General features: G+C 63.5%; 2 protein-coding genes across 2 annotated transcripts in view; both read right to left on the bottom strand.

The window, feature by feature from the left end:
- The window catches only part of CELSR2 (cadherin EGF LAG seven-pass G-type receptor 2), a 30,608-nt gene extending 25,206 nt beyond the window's left edge, over positions 1-5,402 (bottom strand). Inside the window, 3 exon segments of the mRNA XM_050312583.1 lie at positions 1,401-4,190; positions 4,193-4,615; positions 4,618-5,402. Of these exon segments, the coding sequence (XP_050168540.1) occupies positions 1,401-4,190; positions 4,193-4,615; positions 4,618-5,380 (3,976 nt within the window). The 5' untranslated portion in view covers positions 5,381-5,402.
- A 1,364-nt stretch (positions 5,403-6,766) lies between these two features.
- Positions 6,767-18,490, bottom strand: SARS1 (seryl-tRNA synthetase 1). Its single transcript, XM_050312585.1, has 11 exons — positions 18,274-18,490; positions 17,142-17,212; positions 16,579-16,659; positions 15,339-15,497; positions 13,521-13,664; positions 12,716-12,871; positions 11,534-11,755; positions 10,408-10,537; positions 9,613-9,770; positions 8,065-8,194; positions 6,767-7,152 (listed from the first exon to the last, which is right to left on the bottom strand). The coding sequence occupies exons 1-11, from the start codon at positions 18,407-18,409 to the stop codon at positions 6,998-7,000; spliced, it is 1,542 nt and encodes a 513-aa protein (XP_050168542.1). The 5' UTR covers positions 18,410-18,490; the 3' UTR covers positions 6,767-6,997.
- Positions 18,491-18,717: the final 227 nt, after the last annotated feature.

Raw genomic sequence — 18,717 nt, 5'->3', positions numbered from 1 at the left:
CCGGTTATGGGACTTGCACTGGTTATGGGGTTGATGCTGGCTATGGGACTGGCATTGCTATGAGGTTGGTGCTGGTTATGGGGCTGGTTATGGGGCTGGTTATGGGGCTGGCATTGTTATGGGGCCGTTGCTGGTTATGGGGCTGGTTATGGGGCTGTTGCTGGTTATGGGGCTGGGTCTGGCTATGGGGCCGGGGCAGTCAAAGTCCCTGCCCCCCCCGGGACTCCCCCCCTTCCTCCTCCTGCCGCTCCTCGTGCCGGGGCAGGGCGATGGGGACAGATGGGCAGCGGGCGGACAGATGGACGGAGGGAGCGTGGGGCCAGCGCGGGGGGGTCCCGGAGGGGTGTCGGGGCCGGGTGGCCCGTGGCCCGTGGCCGGTGGGGAGGGGGGGGTTGCCATGGCCGCGGCCGCGGGGACCCAGCTATGGCCGGACCTTTTGTTCCCCTCGCGGCTGCCCCCGCGCTCGGGGGGCTCGGGGGCTCCCCGCCCCACCTTTGTGCCCTGGGACCCCGCTTGTGTGTGGCCGGAGCAGGGACCCCAAACTGGGGAGGTGAGGGGGGGTGGGGACAAGGGACAACTGACTCAGTTTCCCTCCCTGCTCCTGGGGGGTTTGGGGGGGAAGGAGGTGCTCCCCCACCCTGGGATGTCCCCACCCCTGTCAGCATCTCCTGGCCCCCCGAATCGAGGGTACAGCCCCCCTCTTATCCCTCAACACCCCCCCACTGCATTTGGGAACACCCCAGTGGGGACATCGGGGTGCCTCCCCTCCCCCATACACACCCCAGGCCCTGTCCCACCTCCCCCACCCCAAATCCAAGCACTGGAGTCTCCTGAAAACATCCACTGGGGTACCAGGATCCCCCAGTCCTGCCCTGTACCCCGAGCCCCTCAAATTCACCCAACACCCACTCAAGGGTAGCAGGACCCCCCCAGGTACACACAGTGGGTCCTGCCCCCCCCCAGTGCCACACAGAGAGGTGCCAGAACCACCCCAAAACCCACATGGGGTCCTGCCCCCCCAAAAGAAGGTTCACTGGGGTATGGAACCCCTCCGGACACCCCAGAGGGTGAGGGAGGAAAAGGGGGTGCTGGGGACCCTGAATGCCTCCAGAGGGGATGTCTGGGCTGTGGGGGGGGCACAGCATTCCCATCACCCCCCCTCACCTAGATCTGCAGGGTGGGGGCAGCCAAGATGGGGTGGTGACACCCCATAACACTTCAACGGGCTGGTGGGACCCCAAAACACCTCAGTGGGCTGGCAGAGACCCCAAAGTCCCTCATGCCCCCCTCACCTGCCCCGATGTGGGGGGTGGGGGCAGCCAAAACAGAGCTGGGGAGACCCCATAACACCCCCAAACTTTCCCCTGCCCAGCCCACCCTCCCTGGGGTGGGGGTCCTACCGGACACGGAGACCCTCATGACGGCCTCCAGCGGGCGGTTGTTGTCCAGGGCGGGGCTGAGCCGCAGCTCCCCGCTCTGGGGGTCCAGCAGCAGCAGGTTGAGCTCGTTGCCCTGCTCGAAGGCGTAGGTGAGGCGGTCGGACACGTCGGGGTCGTGGGCCGGGATGCGGCCGATGACGCCGCCGGGGAAGCTCCCGGAGCGGTTGGTGATGTAGTTGTTGAAGAGGATCTCGAAGTTCTTCAGCTGGGGGCTGTTGTCGTTGGCGTCGCGCAGCCGCACGTGCACGGTGGCCCGGCTGACCAGCGGCGCCGACGTGGCCTGCACCACCATCACGTACTCGGCCTTGGCCTCGTAGTCCAGGTCGGCCAGCGCCGTGAGCTCCCCGGAGAAGATGTCCAGCTGGAAGACCTCCGGGATGTTGCCCTCCACGATCTGGTACATGATCTGGGCGTTGGTGCCCTCGTCGGGGTCGGTGGCCGTGATCCGGGCCACCACCAGCCCGATGGGGCTGTTCTCCTCCACGAAGATGTCGAACTCGTCGCGCTCGAAGACGGGCGGGTTGTCGTTGACGTCCAGCACCGTCACCTGGATCTCCACCGGCGTGCGCCGCGCCGGCAGCCCCTTGTCCACGGCGAAGGCCCGCAGGGAGTAGAGCGGCACGTTCTCCCGGTCCAGGCGGCGCAGGGTGCGGACGATGCCCGAGGTGGACTCGATGATGAAGTCGCCGTCGCCGTCGTCGCCCCCCTGGAAGGTGTAGAAGACCCTGCCGTTGAGGCCGGAGTCGCGGTCGGTGGCGGAGACCTGCAGGACGCTGGTGAAGGCGGGGACGTCCTCGTAGACGGAGCCCTGGTAGGAGTGGCGGAGGAACTGGGGCGCGTTGTCGTTGACGTCGCTCACCAGGATCTCCAGGTAGGTGGTGTCGGATTTCTGGGGGATGCCGTTGTCCCGCGCCGTGATGGCCAAGGTGTAGGACACCTGGTCCTCGTAGTCCAGCTCCATCTGCGTGGTGACGGCGCCGGTGTCGGGGGCGATGCGGAACTGGGGGATGCTGTCCTCCATCAGGTAGGTGATGCGGGCGTTCTCGCCGGTGTCCTCGTCGGTGGCGCTGATCACCACCACCGTGGTGCCCACCGGCCGGTCCTCGTTGACGTTGACAGTGTAGTGGGAGCTCTGGAAGACAGGCCGGTGGGTGTTGGCGTCGGTGACGTTGACGACCACCAGGGCGGTGTCCTGGCGGGTGCCGTCGGACGCGGCCACGGTGAGCAGGTACTGCCGCTCCAGCTTGTAGTCCAGGGGCAGGGCGAGCGAGATGAGCCCCCCGCCGCTCTGGCTGGTGATGGAGAAGCGGTTGCGGGTGTTGCCGCCCGAGATCTGGTAGGTGATGACGCTGTTGGCGTCGCGGTCGACGGCGGACACGGTGAGGACGCTCGTCCCCACCGCCGCGTCCTCGTTGAGGCGGGCGCCGTATTCCCTGTGGGTGAACTCGGGGCTGTTGTCGTTGACGTCCAGGACGGTGACGCTGACGCTGGCCGTGGAGGCCATGGGGGGCGTGCCCTGGTCCTGCGCCTCCACGCCGAAGCTGTAGAAGTCCACGGCCTCCCGGTCCAGCTCGGAGGCCACCACGATCCAGCCGGTGCCGTTGTTGATGGCGAAGGGGAAGCCGGCGCCGGTGTCCAGCAGGGTGTAAACCAGGCGGCCGTTGTCCCCCGAGTCGGCGTCGATGGCCTGCACGTGGATGACGGAGTAGCCCATGGGCACGTTCTCCAGCACGGTGGCCTGGAAGGGCGTGCTGACGAAGATGGGGGCGTTGTCGTTGACGTCCAGCACCTGCACGGTGACCAGGCCGCTGATGTTGGAGAGGGGCGGGCGGCCGCCGTCCTGTGCCCGGATGCGCAGCGTGAACTCCTTGGTGACCTCGAAGTCCAGGGGGGTGACGACGTCCAGGGCGCCCGTCTGGGCGTCGATGTAGAAGTGGCCGCGGGTGTTGCCGCTGACGATGCTGTAGTGCACCAGGGCGTTGCTGCCCTTGTCGCGGTCGGTGGCCGTCACCCGCAGCACGGCCGCGTTGGGCACCACGTCCTCGGGCACCTGCGCCACGTAGCGCCGCTCGCTGAACTGCGGCGCGTTGTCGTTGTCGTCCTCCACGGCGATGCGCACGGTGGCCGTGGCGCTGCGGGGCTCCTGGCCCTGGTCGGCTGCCTCCACCAGCAGCTCGAAGGCCTCCACGGCCTCCCGGTCCACGGGGCCGCGCGTGCGGACGACGCCGGAGCGGGGGTCGATCTCGAAGACCTCGTTGGCGCCGCCGGCGTTGAGGAGCCGGTAGAGCACGTTGGCGTTGGGCCCGGCGTCGCCGTCGGTGGCCCGCACGGTCAGCACCTCGTAGCCCACCTCCAGGTTCTCCCGCACGCTCTCGCGGTACTCGGGCTGCTCGAAGGCCGGGTCGTGGTCGTTGGCGTCGCCCACGGTGACGGTGAGCGTGGCCATGGCGCTGCACCGCGGGGCGCCGTGGTCGGCCGCCGTCACGCGGAACACGTGGGTGCTCTTGCTCTCGCGGTCCAGCGGCGCCGCCGTGGTGACGGCGCCGGTCACGGGGTCCACGGCGAACAGGGCGTCGGAGCGGCTGTCGAAGAGCGCGGCCATGGAGTAGAGCAGCCGCCCCGCCTCGCCCTCGTCGGGGTCCTGCGCCGTCACCCGCGTCACCGGCGTCCCCGCCGGCCGGTTCTCCTCCACCGTGGCCTGGTAGCTGGAGGGCTGGAACTGCGGCGCCGTGTTGGGGCTCCGGCGGGGCGGAGCGCGGGGGGTCTGGGGGCTGCCGTGGGCTGGGGGTCCCCAACGCCCCTGGAGGCCGTCGTGTCCCCTGTGCCGCTGCTGTCCCCGGTGTGCCCAGTATTCCCAGCGTTCCCGGTGTCCCTGGGGACTTTCCTGCTGCTCTCCGTGTCCCTGGGGATTTTGGTGTTCCCAGTATGTCCAGTATTCCCAGTGTTCCTGGTGTCCCTGGGGATTTTGGTGTTCCCAGTATGTCCAGTATTCCCAGTGTTCCCAGGGACTTCCCTGGTGCTCTCAGTGTCCCTGGGGACTTTCCCAGGCTCCCCATTATGTCCAATGTCCCTGTTGCTCCCGGGGACTTTCCCAGCGCTTCCGGTGTCTCTCCCAGTCTCCCCAGTGTGCCCAGTATCCCTGCTGTCCCTCTGGACTGGGGTGTCCCCAGTGCCCCCAGCCCCCCAGGGCTCAGCCCGGCCCCGGTGTTCCCGGTGTGTCCGGTATCCCCGGCGCTCCCGCTGTCCCTGGGGCCATGGGTGCTCCCGGTGCCTCCAGTTCCTCCGGTATCCCCGGTGCCTCCAGGAGCGTCCCTGGCTCCTGCAGCGTCCCCAGCGCCTCCAGGGCTCCTGGTGGCTCCGGCGTTCCCGGCGGCTCCAGTGACGCCGGTGCTGGCGGTGCCTCTGACGCCCGCGGTGCCGCCGGTGCTTCGGGACCCCCCAACGCCATCACCGCCGCCGCCGCCGGTGCCCGGTGCGGTCCCATCGCCAGGTGCGGGCCCGGCGCCACCGCCGCTGTCCCCGGTGCTCGGTGAGGGCCGCGCGGAGCCGCCGCTGTCCCCGGTGCCGCCGCTGTCCCCGGTGCCGCCGGAGCCGCCGCTGTCCCCGGTGCCGCCGCGGCGGGGCTGGAGCGGCGCCGGGAGCGCGCCGGGAAGGCGGGGGCGGATCCCGGTGCCGCTCCCGCTTGCGATGCCGGTGCTGGTCCCGGTGGAGGAGCCGATGCCGGTTCCGGTGGCGCTCCCGGAGCCGGCGGCGATGCCGGTCCCGGTGCCGCTCACGCTGCCGCTGGCGGAGCCGATGCCGGCGGTGCTCCCGGTGCCGGTTTCGATGCCGGCGGCGATGGCGATGCCGGTGTTGGGTCCCGGTGCGGGCGGCGGCAGCAGCAGCAGCAGCAGCAGCGGGAGCAGCGGCAGCGCGGCCCGGCGGGCGGGCGGAGGGCCCATGGCCGCTGCCCCCCCGTGCCCCCCGTGCCCCCCCGGTGCCGGTGCCGGTGCCCGCAGCGCCCCGCGCCGCCGCCTGCGCCCCGCCCGCGCCCGCGCGCGCCCGCCGGGGCGGGGCCGCCGCTGCACCGGCCCCGCCGCGCTTAAAGGAGCCGCCGCCGCCCCCGCACCGGCACCGGGACTGCAACGGGACCCGCACCGGCAGCGCGGGGGGAGCGGGGCGCGCCCCCGAGAGCAGGTTGCCCGCACACACATGTAAGGTGCACACACATGTAAGGTGCACACACACACACATGTAAGGTGCACACACGGAAGGTGCACACACATGGAAGGTGCACACACATGGAAGGTGCACACACACACACACGTGCACTGTGCACACACACACGTGAAGGGCCTGGCACACGCCCCGACGTCGCGGGCACACGTATGGCACACGTGGGGAACCCGCAGGTTGCACACGCGTGTGAGCGCGTGTGACCCGCAGAGCACACACAGCCCGTGTGTGACACTCACAGAGCACACACAGCACATGTGACACAGCTCATGTGTCACACACACACACACACACACACACGCCCCGGCCGTGACCCCGGACACGGGGGTCGGGGTCCTCCCACCCCGTGGGAGCCCCCACCCCGGACCAGAGGGGCACAGGGACAGACTGGGAGGGACTGGGAATGCTGGGGGGCTCTGGAGGGGACCAGGGATGATGGCGGGGGGGCACTGGCACAGACTGGGCTCTACTGGGGAAGCTGGGGTGCTCTGGCACAGACTGGGAGGACTGGAGAGGCCGGGCGGGGGCGGATCCCCACGCTCCGTGGGTGCTCCCCCCCCAGCCGGCGCCGGTCCCGCGGCGTGGGTGCGGGCAGGCGGCGCGGAGCCGGGTGCTCCCCGGCAGAACAGGTCGGACAGGTCCCGGGGCCCCCGCGCCGGGGCGGCGCTCGGAACCGCCAGGCCCCCCGCCCCCGCCGGGGCTCCGCTGACTCACGGGGCCGCCCGCCCGCACCCACGGGGGGTTCCCACGCGCACACGGGATGAGTGGAGGGGGGGGCAGCCGGGCCCCCCCGTAGTGATGGACAGGGATAAACCCCCCATGTGTCCCCCCCAGCCCGGTGGGGGCGGGCGGCAGCTGGGGCTGAGCCGGGGGCCCCGGCCCCACTTTGCATCACAAAGGGGCTTTGTCTGGAGCTTTGTGTGGGGCTGGGAGCGAGCAGGGGGAAGGGGGGGCCACGGGAGATGCAGAGACACCCCCCACCCGGGGCTGGAGACCCCCCGCCCGCTGGATGGGGAGCTGGACCCCCTTGCCCCCTCAGCACCCCCAGCACACGCAGCTCAGCAGCTCTTGCCTTTATTGATGGAGGGGACACGGGGCGTCGGTCCCACTCAGCGTGGGGGACACACGGGGGGGGTTCCTGGCCCCACTCAGCGTGGGGGGACACACGGAGAGAGGGGGGGCACACACGTGTCAGTTCTTTGTGCCGCGGGGGGGGACCTGACGGTGACTCCTCCCCTCCCCCCCCAAAAGCGCAGCCGAGGGCACGGCCCAGGCGGGAAGGTGGGAACGACTCAGGAGACCCCAAAAGTCCCTCGGGGTGGGGTGGGGGCTCCCCCCCCCCCTCAGACCGCCATGTTCTTCATCTGCTCCTCCAGCAGCGGCTCGCGGGCCCCCCCCGCCTTCTTCTTGCCCCCCCCTTCCTGCTGCTTCTTGTGCTTCTTGGAGAGCTCCTGCTCGATGGGCGCGGGCCGCACGAACGGGATCAGCTCCCGCAGGTCTGGGGGGGCAGCGAGGGACCCCCGTCACACCCCGGCACAGGGGACAGAGGGCACGGGGGGTGTGGGCCCTCACACCCGGCACGGGCTGGGGGCATGGGGGCAGTGTGGGACCCCCGTCAGCCCCCCCGGCATGGAGAGGGCACGGGTGGGGCACAGGGGGTTACTGGGGGTGTGAAGTCATGGGATGGGGAGGGGGGAACAAGGGGCATGAAATGCTGGGATGTGGAGGGGTCTCAAGGCCATGAAATCCCAGGAGGGGGGGGGATTAGGAAATTCCAGGACAGGGGGGGGTCTCAGGGCCCATGAAATCCCGGGATGGGGGGTCTCAGGGGTAAGAAATCCCAGGATATGAGGGCCTCAGAGGTGGTTACCTGGGGGTATGGAATCCTGGGATGGGGGGTCTCAGGGGCCATGAAATCCCAGGATGGGGGTGGTCTCAGGGCCCATGGAATCACAGGATGGGGCTCTCAGGGGGTCTACCCGGGGGTATGAAATCCCGGGATGGGGAGGGGGTCTCAGGGCCCATGAAATCCCAGGATGGGGGTGGTCTCAGGGGCCATGAAATCCCGGGATGGGGCTCTCAGGGGGGCTCTCAGGGGTATGGAATCCTGGGATGGGGGTCTCAGGGCCCATGGAATCCCGGGATGGGGCTCTCAGGGGTATGGAATCGTGGGATGGGGGGGTCTCAGGGCCCATGGAATCCCGGGATGGGGGTCTCAGGGGTATGGAATCCCGGGACGGGGGTCTCAGGTCCCATGAAATCCCGGGATGGGGGTCTCAGGGGTATGAAATCCTGGGATGGGGCTCTCAGGGCCCATGAAATCCCGGGACGGGGGTCTCAGGGGTATGGAATCCCGGGATGGGGTCTCAGGTCCCATGGAATCCCGGGATGGGGGTCTCGGGGGGGTTACCTGGGGGCATGAATTCGCGCAGCCTCTCGGGCACCAGGATGCCCTCGGGGGTCTGGTGGTTCTCCAGGATGGCGCAGATGGTGCGGGTGGTGGCACACATGGTGGCGTTCAGCATGTGCACGAACTCCACCTGCGGGGGGTCGGGGTGAGATTTTGGGGTCCCCCGGGGGGGTCTGTGTGTGCAGGGGAGGGGAAGGGGGGAACCCATACCCTGAGACCCAGAAATATCCCGATTTTAAGGCGCTTTTTGGCACTTCAGGGGTTTTAGGAGAGAGCTTTGAACTGAAATTTCAGCCCCATGTCCCAAAATGTGGCTCATTTTTGGGTTCAGTTGAGAGTTTTTAGAGAGCCAGGAGACATCGACTCTGAAGTTTGGCACTGATTTGGGTGTTCCCCCAAACAGGGGAAAAAATTATTATATTTGGTTATGTATTTGCATATTGTAGTTAAATTCTATATTTTTAATAATTTTTTATAAATTTACACATATTTTATATATTATATATACACTATATATTATATATTCTACATGTATTTTATATATATTTTATAATACATATTTTATATATAATTATTATTATATTTGTGTATAATATATATTTTCTACATAACATATTTTTGGTATATATTATATATATAAAATATAATTTACATACTTTTATATATTGTATATATATTTATATACTTCAATGTTACTATTGTTTTATATATTGTATTTTCTATATTCTATACATTAATACATATTTTTACATACTTATGTATTATTCATATATGAGTGTATATTCTATATGTTTATATATATTATATATTGTATTTTAGGTATTTTATATATGATAAAGTTTTATAGATTTATTTACTTACATTATTTGTACATCAGTATGTATTTTATATATCCTTGTTTTTTAAATGTCATATTTTCTATACTCTTATCTATTGTACACACACTTGATACCCCCCCCCCAGCTCTTGGAGCCCCTGATGAAATCTGGGGGGAAATTTGAATAAAATCTGGGGGAGTTTTGGGAAAACTTAAGAAAATTGGGGCAACTGGGTGAAATCAGAAAACAGAGGAAATTTGGGAGAAAAATGAGGAAATTCGGGGGAATTCTGGGTTGGATTTTGATTGAAATGTTGTGGAGGGGCTGGATTTTAATCCAGGTGTTGTGGATTGATCGGATCTTGAGTGTTGTTGCGAGTGGATTTGACTGAGAGTGTTGTGGATTGACTGGATTTTGACTGGAGTGTTCTGGATTTACTGGACCTTGATTTAAATGTTCTGGATTTACTGGATTTTGATTTAAGTGTTGTGGATTAATTGGATCTTGACTGGACTGTTGTGGAGGGGTTGGATCCTGACTGGAGTGCTGTGGATCAATTGGATCCGCAGTTCAACACCATGGATCAGCTGGATCCCCCTCCAATCCCATGGATCAGCCAGATCCCACCCCAGGCCATGGATCAGCTGGATCCCCCTCCAATCCATGGATCAGCTGGATCCCTTTCCAACCCCATGGATCAGTTGGATCCCCCCAGCCCCTCCCCGCTCACCTTGTCCATCATTTTGCGGGTCTGGCCGTAGCGGATCCGCAGCCGCCGGGCCTGGTAGTCGGTGCAGTTGGAGCAGGACACGAGCTCCCGGAAGGCTCCGGAGCCGGGGAACCAGGCCTCGAGATCCAGCTTCTTGCTGGCTGCGTGGTTCAGGGAGCCTGGGACGGCACCGACACCGCTCAGCTCGAGGGGAGCCAGGGGATGGGGGACTCATGGGATGGGGGATGTCAGTGGGGTGAGGGATTCCATGGGGTGATTCCATGGGATGAGGGATTCAGGGGGTGAGGGGTTCCATGGGGTGAGGGGTTCCATGGGGTGAGAGATTTCAATGGGGTGATTTCATGGGATGAGGGACTCATGGGATGAAGGATCCATGGGTGGAAAGATTCCCTGGGATGAGGGATTTCAATGGGATGAAGGATCCATGGGTATGAGGGATTCCATGGGATTGGAGAGTCCATGGGATGGGGGATTCCATGAGATGAGGGATTCCATGGGATGAGGGATCCAGGAGGTGAGGGATTCCATGGGATGAGAGATCCCCGGGGATGAGGGATCCCACAGGGTTAGGGATCCATGGGGATGAGGGATCCCATGGGGTGAGGGATCCTATGGGGTGAGGGATTCTGTGCAGTGAGGGATTCCTGCCCTGTCCCAGGGATGAAGGAGTCCCTGGGGATGAGGGATCCATGGGGTGAGGAATGTCAGGACACAGGGAATGGCAGGACACAGGGAATGGCAGGACACAGGGAATGGCGGGATTGGGACAGGGATGCTGGGACACAGGAAACGCACCCGAGACGATGTTGACAATGTGGTAGGGGATTCCCAGGGACTGGTAGAACTCCTCGGCCGTGGAAATCATCTCCTCAAACAGCTCCCAGGACTTGTTGTCGTGGGGGGAGGAGTAAATGAACTGCTCGATCTGCGGGAGAGGGGAACGTGGGAACACCAGGAATTCCCAGCGGGAATGGTTGGTGACATTGGGGACAGATGGAATTCCCACTGGAGCCCCCCCCATAACCCCAACCCCCCGAATCCCCCTGGTAATCCCCTGGTGATCCCATCATCCCTCAGGAATCCTGTGGTGATCCAAATCACACCCTCAGGAATCCCATGGTGACACCAAACACCCTCCAAATCCCGTGGTGACTCCATACACCCCCAATCCCCCTGGGAATTCTGTGGTGACCCCAAACACCTCCCAGATCCCCTGGGAATCCTGAGGTGACTCCAAACACCCCACAGGATTCCCCTGGTGATCCCAAACATCCTCCAGGAACCCCATGGTGACCCCAAACACCCCTCGAACTCCTGGTGATCCCAATCACCCCCGATCCCTCTGGGAATCTCCTGGCGACCCCATCACCCCTCAGAAATCCCCTGGTGACCCCAAACCCCCTCCAAATCCCCTGGGAATCCCATGGTGACCCCAAACACCCCACAGGATTCCCCTGGTGATCCCAAACACCCCCCAGGAACCCCATGGTGACCCCAAACACCCCTGAATCCCCTGAAAATCTCATGGTGACCCCAAATCACCCCTCAGGAATCCCATGGTGACACCAAACACCCCCAGGAACCCCATGGTGACTCCAAACACCTCCCAGAATCCTCTGGTGACCCCAAACACCCCCGACATCCCCAGGATTCCCTGGTGACCTCAACAACCCCAGGATTCCTGTGGTGACCCCAAACACCTCCCATGAATCCCCTGGTGACCCCAAACACCCCCCAGGATTCCCATGGTGACCCCAAACACCCTCCAGGAACCCCGTGGTGACCCCAAACACCCCCTGAATCCCCCCAGGATTCCCGTGGTGACCCCGAACACCCCCTGAATCCCCCCAGGATTCCCCTGGTGACCCCGAACACCCCCCAGGACCCCCAGGGTGACCCCAACCCCCATTCCCGCCGTCACCTTCTCGAACTGGTGGACGCGGAAGATGCCGCGCGTGTCGCGGCCGTGGGACCCGACCTCCTGGCGGAAGCAGGTGCTGATGCCGGCGTAGCGCAGGGGCAGCTGCTCGGGGCGCAGCCACTCGTCGCGGTGCAGGGCGGCGATGGGCTGCTCCGACGTGGCGATCAGGTACTTCTCCTCCACCGAGCTGTCCTCGGCACGCTCGCTGCCCTTCCCGATCACCTGCGGGCACGGGGACGGCGGTGACACCACCCAGAGCACGGGGGGTGGGAGATGTGGGTTGTCAGCCCCCTGGCTGGGGGGTCAGAGGTGCCCGGGTCAGCCACGGGGGTGGAGATGAGAGATGAGACACCCCCCTGGCACCTCGTGGACGTCACCAAAAAGGTGTCACCCGAGGAGATGGACGCCAGAAATGAGACAATGAGACACCTCCTGGCACCTCACGGACATCACAGCGTGTCACCCACAGAGGTGGAACCAAGAGAGGGGCCCCTTCATCACCAAAACATGTCACCCGAGGAGAGGGGCCCCAGAGATGAGCCTTGTCACTTCATCACCAGAATGTGTCACCTCTGCAGATGGACCCCAAGGAGGACCCACCTCCCTGTCATCTGATGGACATCACAAGGTGTCCCCCGTGGAGGTGGAGACAAGAGAGGGGCCCCTTCATCACCAAAACGTGTCACCCACGGAGGTGGACCCCAAAGATCAGCCTTGTCACTTCATCACCAGAACGTGTCACCCATGGACACGGAGACAAGACACCAGCCTTGTCACCTCAGGGCCAGCACAAGACATCTTCTTGTCACCCAAACGTGTCACCCACGGAGGTGAACCCCAAAGATCAGCCACCTCCTTGTCACTTCATTGCCATCACAGGTGTCACCCACAGAGGTGACCCCAGATGAGCCACCTCCCTGTCACCTCATGGTCATCACATGTCACCCACAGAGGTGACCCCAGATGAGCCACTTCCTTGTCACTTCATTGCCATCACATGTCACCCACAGAGGTGACCCCAGATGAGCCACCTCCCTGTCACCTCCCGACCATCGCGTGTCACTCCCGCAGGCAGAGGGGCAGGGAACCAGTGCCACCACCGCTGCCACCGCTGCAACAGAGGGGACCCCACCACCCTGGGGGAGGTGTCTGGGCCCCAAATGCCCCCCAAAAGCCCCTGACCTTGTAGAGCTCCTCGTCGAACTGGCTGAGCTGGGCCACCTCCTGCATGACCTCCTTGCGCATGAAGAAGGGGGTGTAGACGGGGGTGTAGCCCCGGGCCCGCAGGCTCTGCAGGGCGTACTGGATCAGGGCCTGCTCCAGGAACACCAGGGGACCCTGGGGACACGGGGGGGACACGGTGCCTGTCACACCCACACCACGCCCGGCACATCCCGCGGAGCTGCTGCAGCTTCGGCCCAGCCTCGGCACAGGGCGCGGGGCGGGTCCAGAGACACCACCCGGGCCAGGGACCATCCCAGCACCACCATGGGGTTGCCATCATCCCTGGGATGGGTCCAGGGTCCACCCCACACCACCCCCATGGGGTTCCCATCATCCCAAGGGAGGATCCAGAGTCCATCCCACACCACCATGGGAGTCCCATCAGCCAAGGGATGGATCCAGAGGCACCACCCGGGCCAGAGCCCATCCCACACCACCCCCATGGGGTTCTCATCATCCCTGGGATGGATCCAGAGTCCATCCCATGCCATCAGTGTGGGGTTCCCATCATCCCAGGGATGGATCCAGAGGCACCACCTAGGTCCAGGCTCCATCCCAGCCCACCCCCATGGGGTTCCCATCATCCCAGGGGAGGATCCAGAGTCCAACCCACACCACTGCGGGACTCCCACCATCCCAGGGATGGATACAGAGGCACCACCCGGGCCAGGGTCCATCCCACACCACCACTCCCATCGTCCCACCCGGCAGAGGACAAGCCAAGCCCCTCATCCCACCCCATCCCGCCCATCCCAGCCCGCACCTTGAGGAAGTAGCCGCGGCTCCCGGCCACCACCGCCCCCTTCTCGCCCTCGAAGCCGTCCACCATCACCACCAGGTCCACGTGGGAATACTTCTTCCTGCAGCTGCAGTCGCCCCACACCCGCTCCACCTTGTTGTCCACGTCCTGCACGGGGGGAGCGGGATTGGGGCTCACCCAGGGACCCACAGCACCCCCCGTTCCCACGGGGACACCACGGGGACACCAAGCACACCCCAAATTCCTGCCAGGAACCCCGTGGTGACAGTGGGTGCCCCCCTGAATTCCCACTGGAACATCCCAATGACCCCTGGGCCCAGTGGTCGTTACAGATATGACACAAATATTACATTACAAATATTATAAATAACGTTGCAAATGGCTCAATCTGGGCCCAGTTTGGGAGCCCAGACTGCCCAGCCTGACCCCGGGAGGGTTTGGGTTCCATCACCCCTTAACACCCCACACCAGTCCCTGCACTGCACTGGGACCAGTATAACTATCCCATATTACAAACATTACACACCTGTGATATGCACTATATGCAAATATATGTAAAATTTATGTAACTTGTAAAAGAAAAAAAGTGTAACATGTAAATATATGTAATATTTACGGATATGTCATATCACAAACATTACATGTCCCCAAAATGTGACATTTCCAATATGTAATGTTTTAATATGCAACACACGTAGACATCACACATTAAAATATTAAAGACATTACATATTACAAATACCACAAATGTCTCACTCTGGGCCCAGTTTGGGAGTTCAGACTGCCCAGCCCGGGCAGGAGGATTTGGGGTGCCCCCCATGTCACCCCCCAGCCCAGTCCCTGTGCTGCACTGGGCCCAGTTTGGAGCTGACCCTGTTACGGGATGGGGCCCCCTTGGCATCGGGCCCGGGGTGTTCCCTGGCCAGACATTCCCGGGATGAATGGAGGCAGCGGGGGGAGAGCGGCCCCCCCTCGGGAGGAGCTTTCCCAGGGCTGTCCCCACAAAGGGGTGCCTGGCAGGGCTGAGCCGCCCTTTGTGTGCAGCTCCCGGCCTGGGGGGAGCCCCCCGAGCCCCCCAGCTCCGGGCCCCTCTGCCCTGCGTCCCTGTGACACGGCTCTGTGTCCCCACCCCCCTCCCCCTGCCCCCTCGTGTCCCATCCCCACCCCCTCCGGTGTCCTGACCCCACCTCCCTCCCTGTGGCCCATTCCCATCTCCCTCCTTGTGTCCCCTCCATCTCCCCCTGTTCCCATCTCCCTCCCCCTGTTCCCACCTCCCTCCCCTGTTCCCACCTCCCTCCCCCTGTTCCCACCTCCTCCCCTGTTCCCTCTCCCCCCCCTGTTCCCATCTCCCTCTCTCCTCCCTGTCCCATCTCCCTCCCCCTGTCTCATCCATTTCCCTCCCCATGTCCCATCCCCACGTCTGGCCTCGTGTCTCCATCTCCTTCCCTGTCTCCACCTCCCTCCCTGTGTCCCATCTCCATCTCCCTGCCCATGTTCCATCTCCCTTCCTGTGTCCTATCTCCTTCTCTGGCTCCCACCTCCCTCCCCTGTTCCATCCCTATCTCCTTCCCTGAGTCCCCATCTGCCTCCCTGTGTCCCCATATTCCCTCCCTGTGTCCCCACCTCCCTTCCATGTTCCCATCTCCCTCCTCATCTCCCTCCCCATGTCCCACAAGCCTCTCCCTGTCCCCATCTCTCTCTGTGTCCCATCCTCATCTCCCTTCCCTCGTCCCCATCTCCCTTCCTGTGTCCCCACCACCCTCCCCCTGTACCAGGCACTGTTCCCCGTGTCCCTGTCCCCATCCCTGTCCCCTGTCCCACCTCGTCGTTGCTGATGGGCACGGAGGGGTGCAGGAGGTTGCCGATCTCCCGCAGGCTCTCGAACCGTTCGGCCTCGAGCCGGAGCCGCTCCGAGTCACATTCCTGGATGGCCTCGTCGATGAGGAGCCGGACCTGCTTGATCTGGGACACCTGCAGGGCCTGCAGGGACCACGGAGGGACCACGGTGAGGGACCCCACTCAGGGCAGGGACCCCGCTCAGGGCAGGGGGAGGGGGCCCAGCACAGCAAATCCTGGATCCAGCACCACAAATCCCCAAACCAGCACCAAAAATCCCAAATCCGGCACCACAAATCCTGGACTGAGCAACACAAATCCCAAAATCAGCAGAGCAAATCCTGGATCCAGCACCACAGATCTTGGACTGAGTACCATAAATCCCAAATCCAGCACAGCAAATCCTGGATCCAGCAACACAAATCCCAAAACCAGCACCACAAATCCCAAATCCAGCACCGCAAATCCCAGAAAGCACATGGCAAATCCCAGATCCAGTATGGTAAATCCTGGATCCAACACCACAAATCCTGTAACCTGAATGGCAAATCCCAGATCCAGAATGGTGAATCCCAGATCCAGCACCACAAATCCTGGATCCAGTACCACAGATCCTGGATCCAGCACTGCAAATCCCAGATCCAGCACAGCAAATCCTGGATCCAGCACCAGAAATCCTGGATCCAGCACTGGAAATCCCTGGACCCAAACCAGCACAGCAAATCCCAGAACCCACACAGCAAATCCTGGATCCAGCACTGGAAATCTCGGATCCAACATTGATCAAATCCAGGATTGAGCAACACAAATCCTGGATCCAGCATCGGAAATCCTGGATCCAGCAACACAAATCCCAGAACCAGCATGGGGGGCACAGGGAGGTTCTGGGAGCTCCGGGGGACACAGGGGACTTGGGGGGCACAGGGGGAATTGAGGGGGCACAGGGGGTCTCAGGGGGGCACAGGGGACATGGAGGTCACAAGGGGCACGGGGGGGCCTCAGGGGACACAGGGGACACAGGTAGGGACACAGGGGACACAGAGGGGCACAGGGGACACAGGGAGGTTCAGGGGACTTGGGGGGGCACAGGGGGAGCACGGGGGGCACACAGGAACAGGAGTGGGCACAGGGTGGGCATGGGGGGGACACAGAGGGGCACAGGGGGACATGGAGGGTACAGGGGACACAGGGGGGACACAGGGTGGGCACAGGGGGTCCCACTCACCGCCAGCACCTCGGCCGTGAGCCCCTCCAGGTTCCGGGCGCTCTCCGGGACCGACTCGTCCGTCCCCACCGGCTCCTTCCTCTGCAAGGCGGGAACAGGGGGCAATTCCAGAGGGAAAACCCCCTCAGGGACACGAGGGGCAGGGGAGAGGGCAGGGAGGGACCCCCAAAGGGCTGAGGGGCAGGGGAGGAGGGAGGGACCCCCCAAAGAATTGGGGAGGAAGAGGAGAGACCCCTGGAAGGGTCGAGGAGGGGGGTGAGAGGAAACACCCCAAAGGGTTGGGGAGGGACCCCCAAAAGGTTGGGGGGAGCTGGAGGAGGGAGGGACCCCCAAAAGGCTGAGAGGGTGGGAGGACCCCCAAAAGGTCACCCCCACTCAAGGGGTTTCAGGGCTCAGCGTGGGGGGTGGTGGCAGAGAGGGACCCTGGGGGTCCCCCACCAGCAGCCTGGGGGGGAAACACCCCCAGGGACAGGAGGGAGAGGTTGGGGGCTTTGGGGGCACTCAGGGGAGAGGTGTGGGGCTGGCAGAGGTGGGGTCCTGCCTGGTGCCCCCCTGGTGCCCACCTTCATCTTGTCCCCGATGGTTTTGCTGCAAAGGTTCTTCAGCTTGTTCAGGTTGTCAGCACGGAACCTGCCTGGAGGGGAGGGGGGGGGGATCAGGGGGTGGGAGTGGCCTGGGGAGCCCCCCCTGGGAGCAGGAGGGGGGGTGGCAGCTCTGGGAATGCCCCGGGGCTGGGATGGAAAACACCTGGAGTGACCCCCAGGACAGGATGGGAACCGCCCCCCCCCCGTGGTGGGACAGGACACCCCCACTCCAGGCTGGGACCCCCACACTGGGCTGGGAACCCCCCCCCAAAGCCAGGTTGGGACCCCCAAATCGGGGCCACCCCAAATCAGGGTGACACCTCAAATCAGGGTCACCTGGAGAGGGTGACACCCCAAACGAGGGTCACCCCAAATCGAGGTGACACCCCAAAACAGGGTCACCCCAAATCAGGCGGGGGAATCGCTCCCAGGAGGGGCGACCCTGAGCCAGGAAAGATGGGATAGGATGGGATGGGATGGGATGGGATGGGATGGGATGGGATGGGAACCGCGGGATTGCATCAGCCAAGCGGTCGCCACCCTGCGCCACCTCCTGTCACTCTCTGCCACCTCCTGTCACCTCCTGTCCCCTCTGCCACCCCCGTCGCCCCGTGCCGGGGGTCCCGAAGCCGCGGCGGGAGGGGCGGGGGGATCCCGCGGGATGAAACGCTCCGGGATAAAGCGGGACCGCAAAGGGGGGGTGGGACCCCAAATGAGGGGCTGGGACTCCAAATGGGGGGCTGGGACCCCAAATCGGGGAGTGGGACCCCAAATGGGTCCCATCCCTTGTGAGGAGCAAAGGGGGGGGTCCCCCATTAACTGGGGTGGGGGCTGGGGGTGACCGGGGTAGCGAGGGGGGGACAAAGCGCAGAGGACAGGGGGTGACAACTCCTCGGGGGTCCCCTCAGCCCCATCCCGGGGGTCTCCCACTCCTCCATCCCTTGGGAGCAGCAAGCGGGGGGTTCCCCGCCCCCAATAACCCCGGGGGTCCCAAATCCGCGGGGAGGGGTCCCTACCAGCAGGCTGGGTGGTGACAAAGCCCAGCGGACGGGGGGTGACAACCCCTCGGGGGGGTCCCCCAGTCCCATCCCGGGGTCTCGCCCCCACGTACACCTCCTCCAGGCTCCGTCCGCGCGCACCAGCGCGTCCACCAGCGCAGGGTCCTTGAAGCGCTTGCGCTGCATCTCCCGCACCATGTCGGGGTCGCCGCCCTTGTCGGCGCGGAACAGGTCGAGGTCCAGCACCATGACGGGGTTTGGGATTGGGATCGGGACCGGGATCGGGATCGGCGGCACCGGCCCGGCGTGGGGAACAACCCGCACTGCGCATGCGCCAAAAGGGCGGGGCGTGGGCGTGGCACCAAGGGGCGGGGCCTGAGCGGCGAGGGGAGCGGCGCCCCCTGGCGGGCGGGAGGACCGACCGGGTTTGGGGGGATTTCGGGGGGTTTTCGGTGGTTTTGGGGGGGCTTTGAGGGGCTGCGGGGGATTACGTGGGGAGTGTCAGGGCTGGAAAGATTAGAGGAGTTTCAGAGGTTACGAGTGTGGGGTTGGGAGGA

The sequence above is a fragment of the Myiozetetes cayanensis genome, unplaced genomic scaffold, assembly GCF_022539395.1.
Source record: "Myiozetetes cayanensis isolate MyiCay16 unplaced genomic scaffold, myiCay2020 scf170, whole genome shotgun sequence".
In the NCBI taxonomy this organism is placed as follows: domain Eukaryota; kingdom Metazoa; phylum Chordata; class Aves; order Passeriformes; family Tyrannidae; genus Myiozetetes; species Myiozetetes cayanensis.
This window is presented reverse-complemented; position numbering and strand designations above follow the sequence as displayed.

Coding starts and splice junctions, on each gene's coding strand:
- SARS1 (XM_050312585.1), bottom strand. CDS start 18,409: ATGGTGCTGGACCTCGACCTGTTCCGCGCCGACAAGGGCGGCGACCCC. Junction 10,538..11,533: donor GCGTCCACCAGTTCGAGAAG/GTGACGGCGGGA, acceptor CCTCTCCCGCAG/ATCGAGCAGTTCATTTACTC. Junction 7,153..8,064: donor GCGCGAATTCATGCCCCCAG/GTAACCCCCCCG, acceptor CTGCCCCCCCAG/ACCTGCGGGAGCTGATCCCG.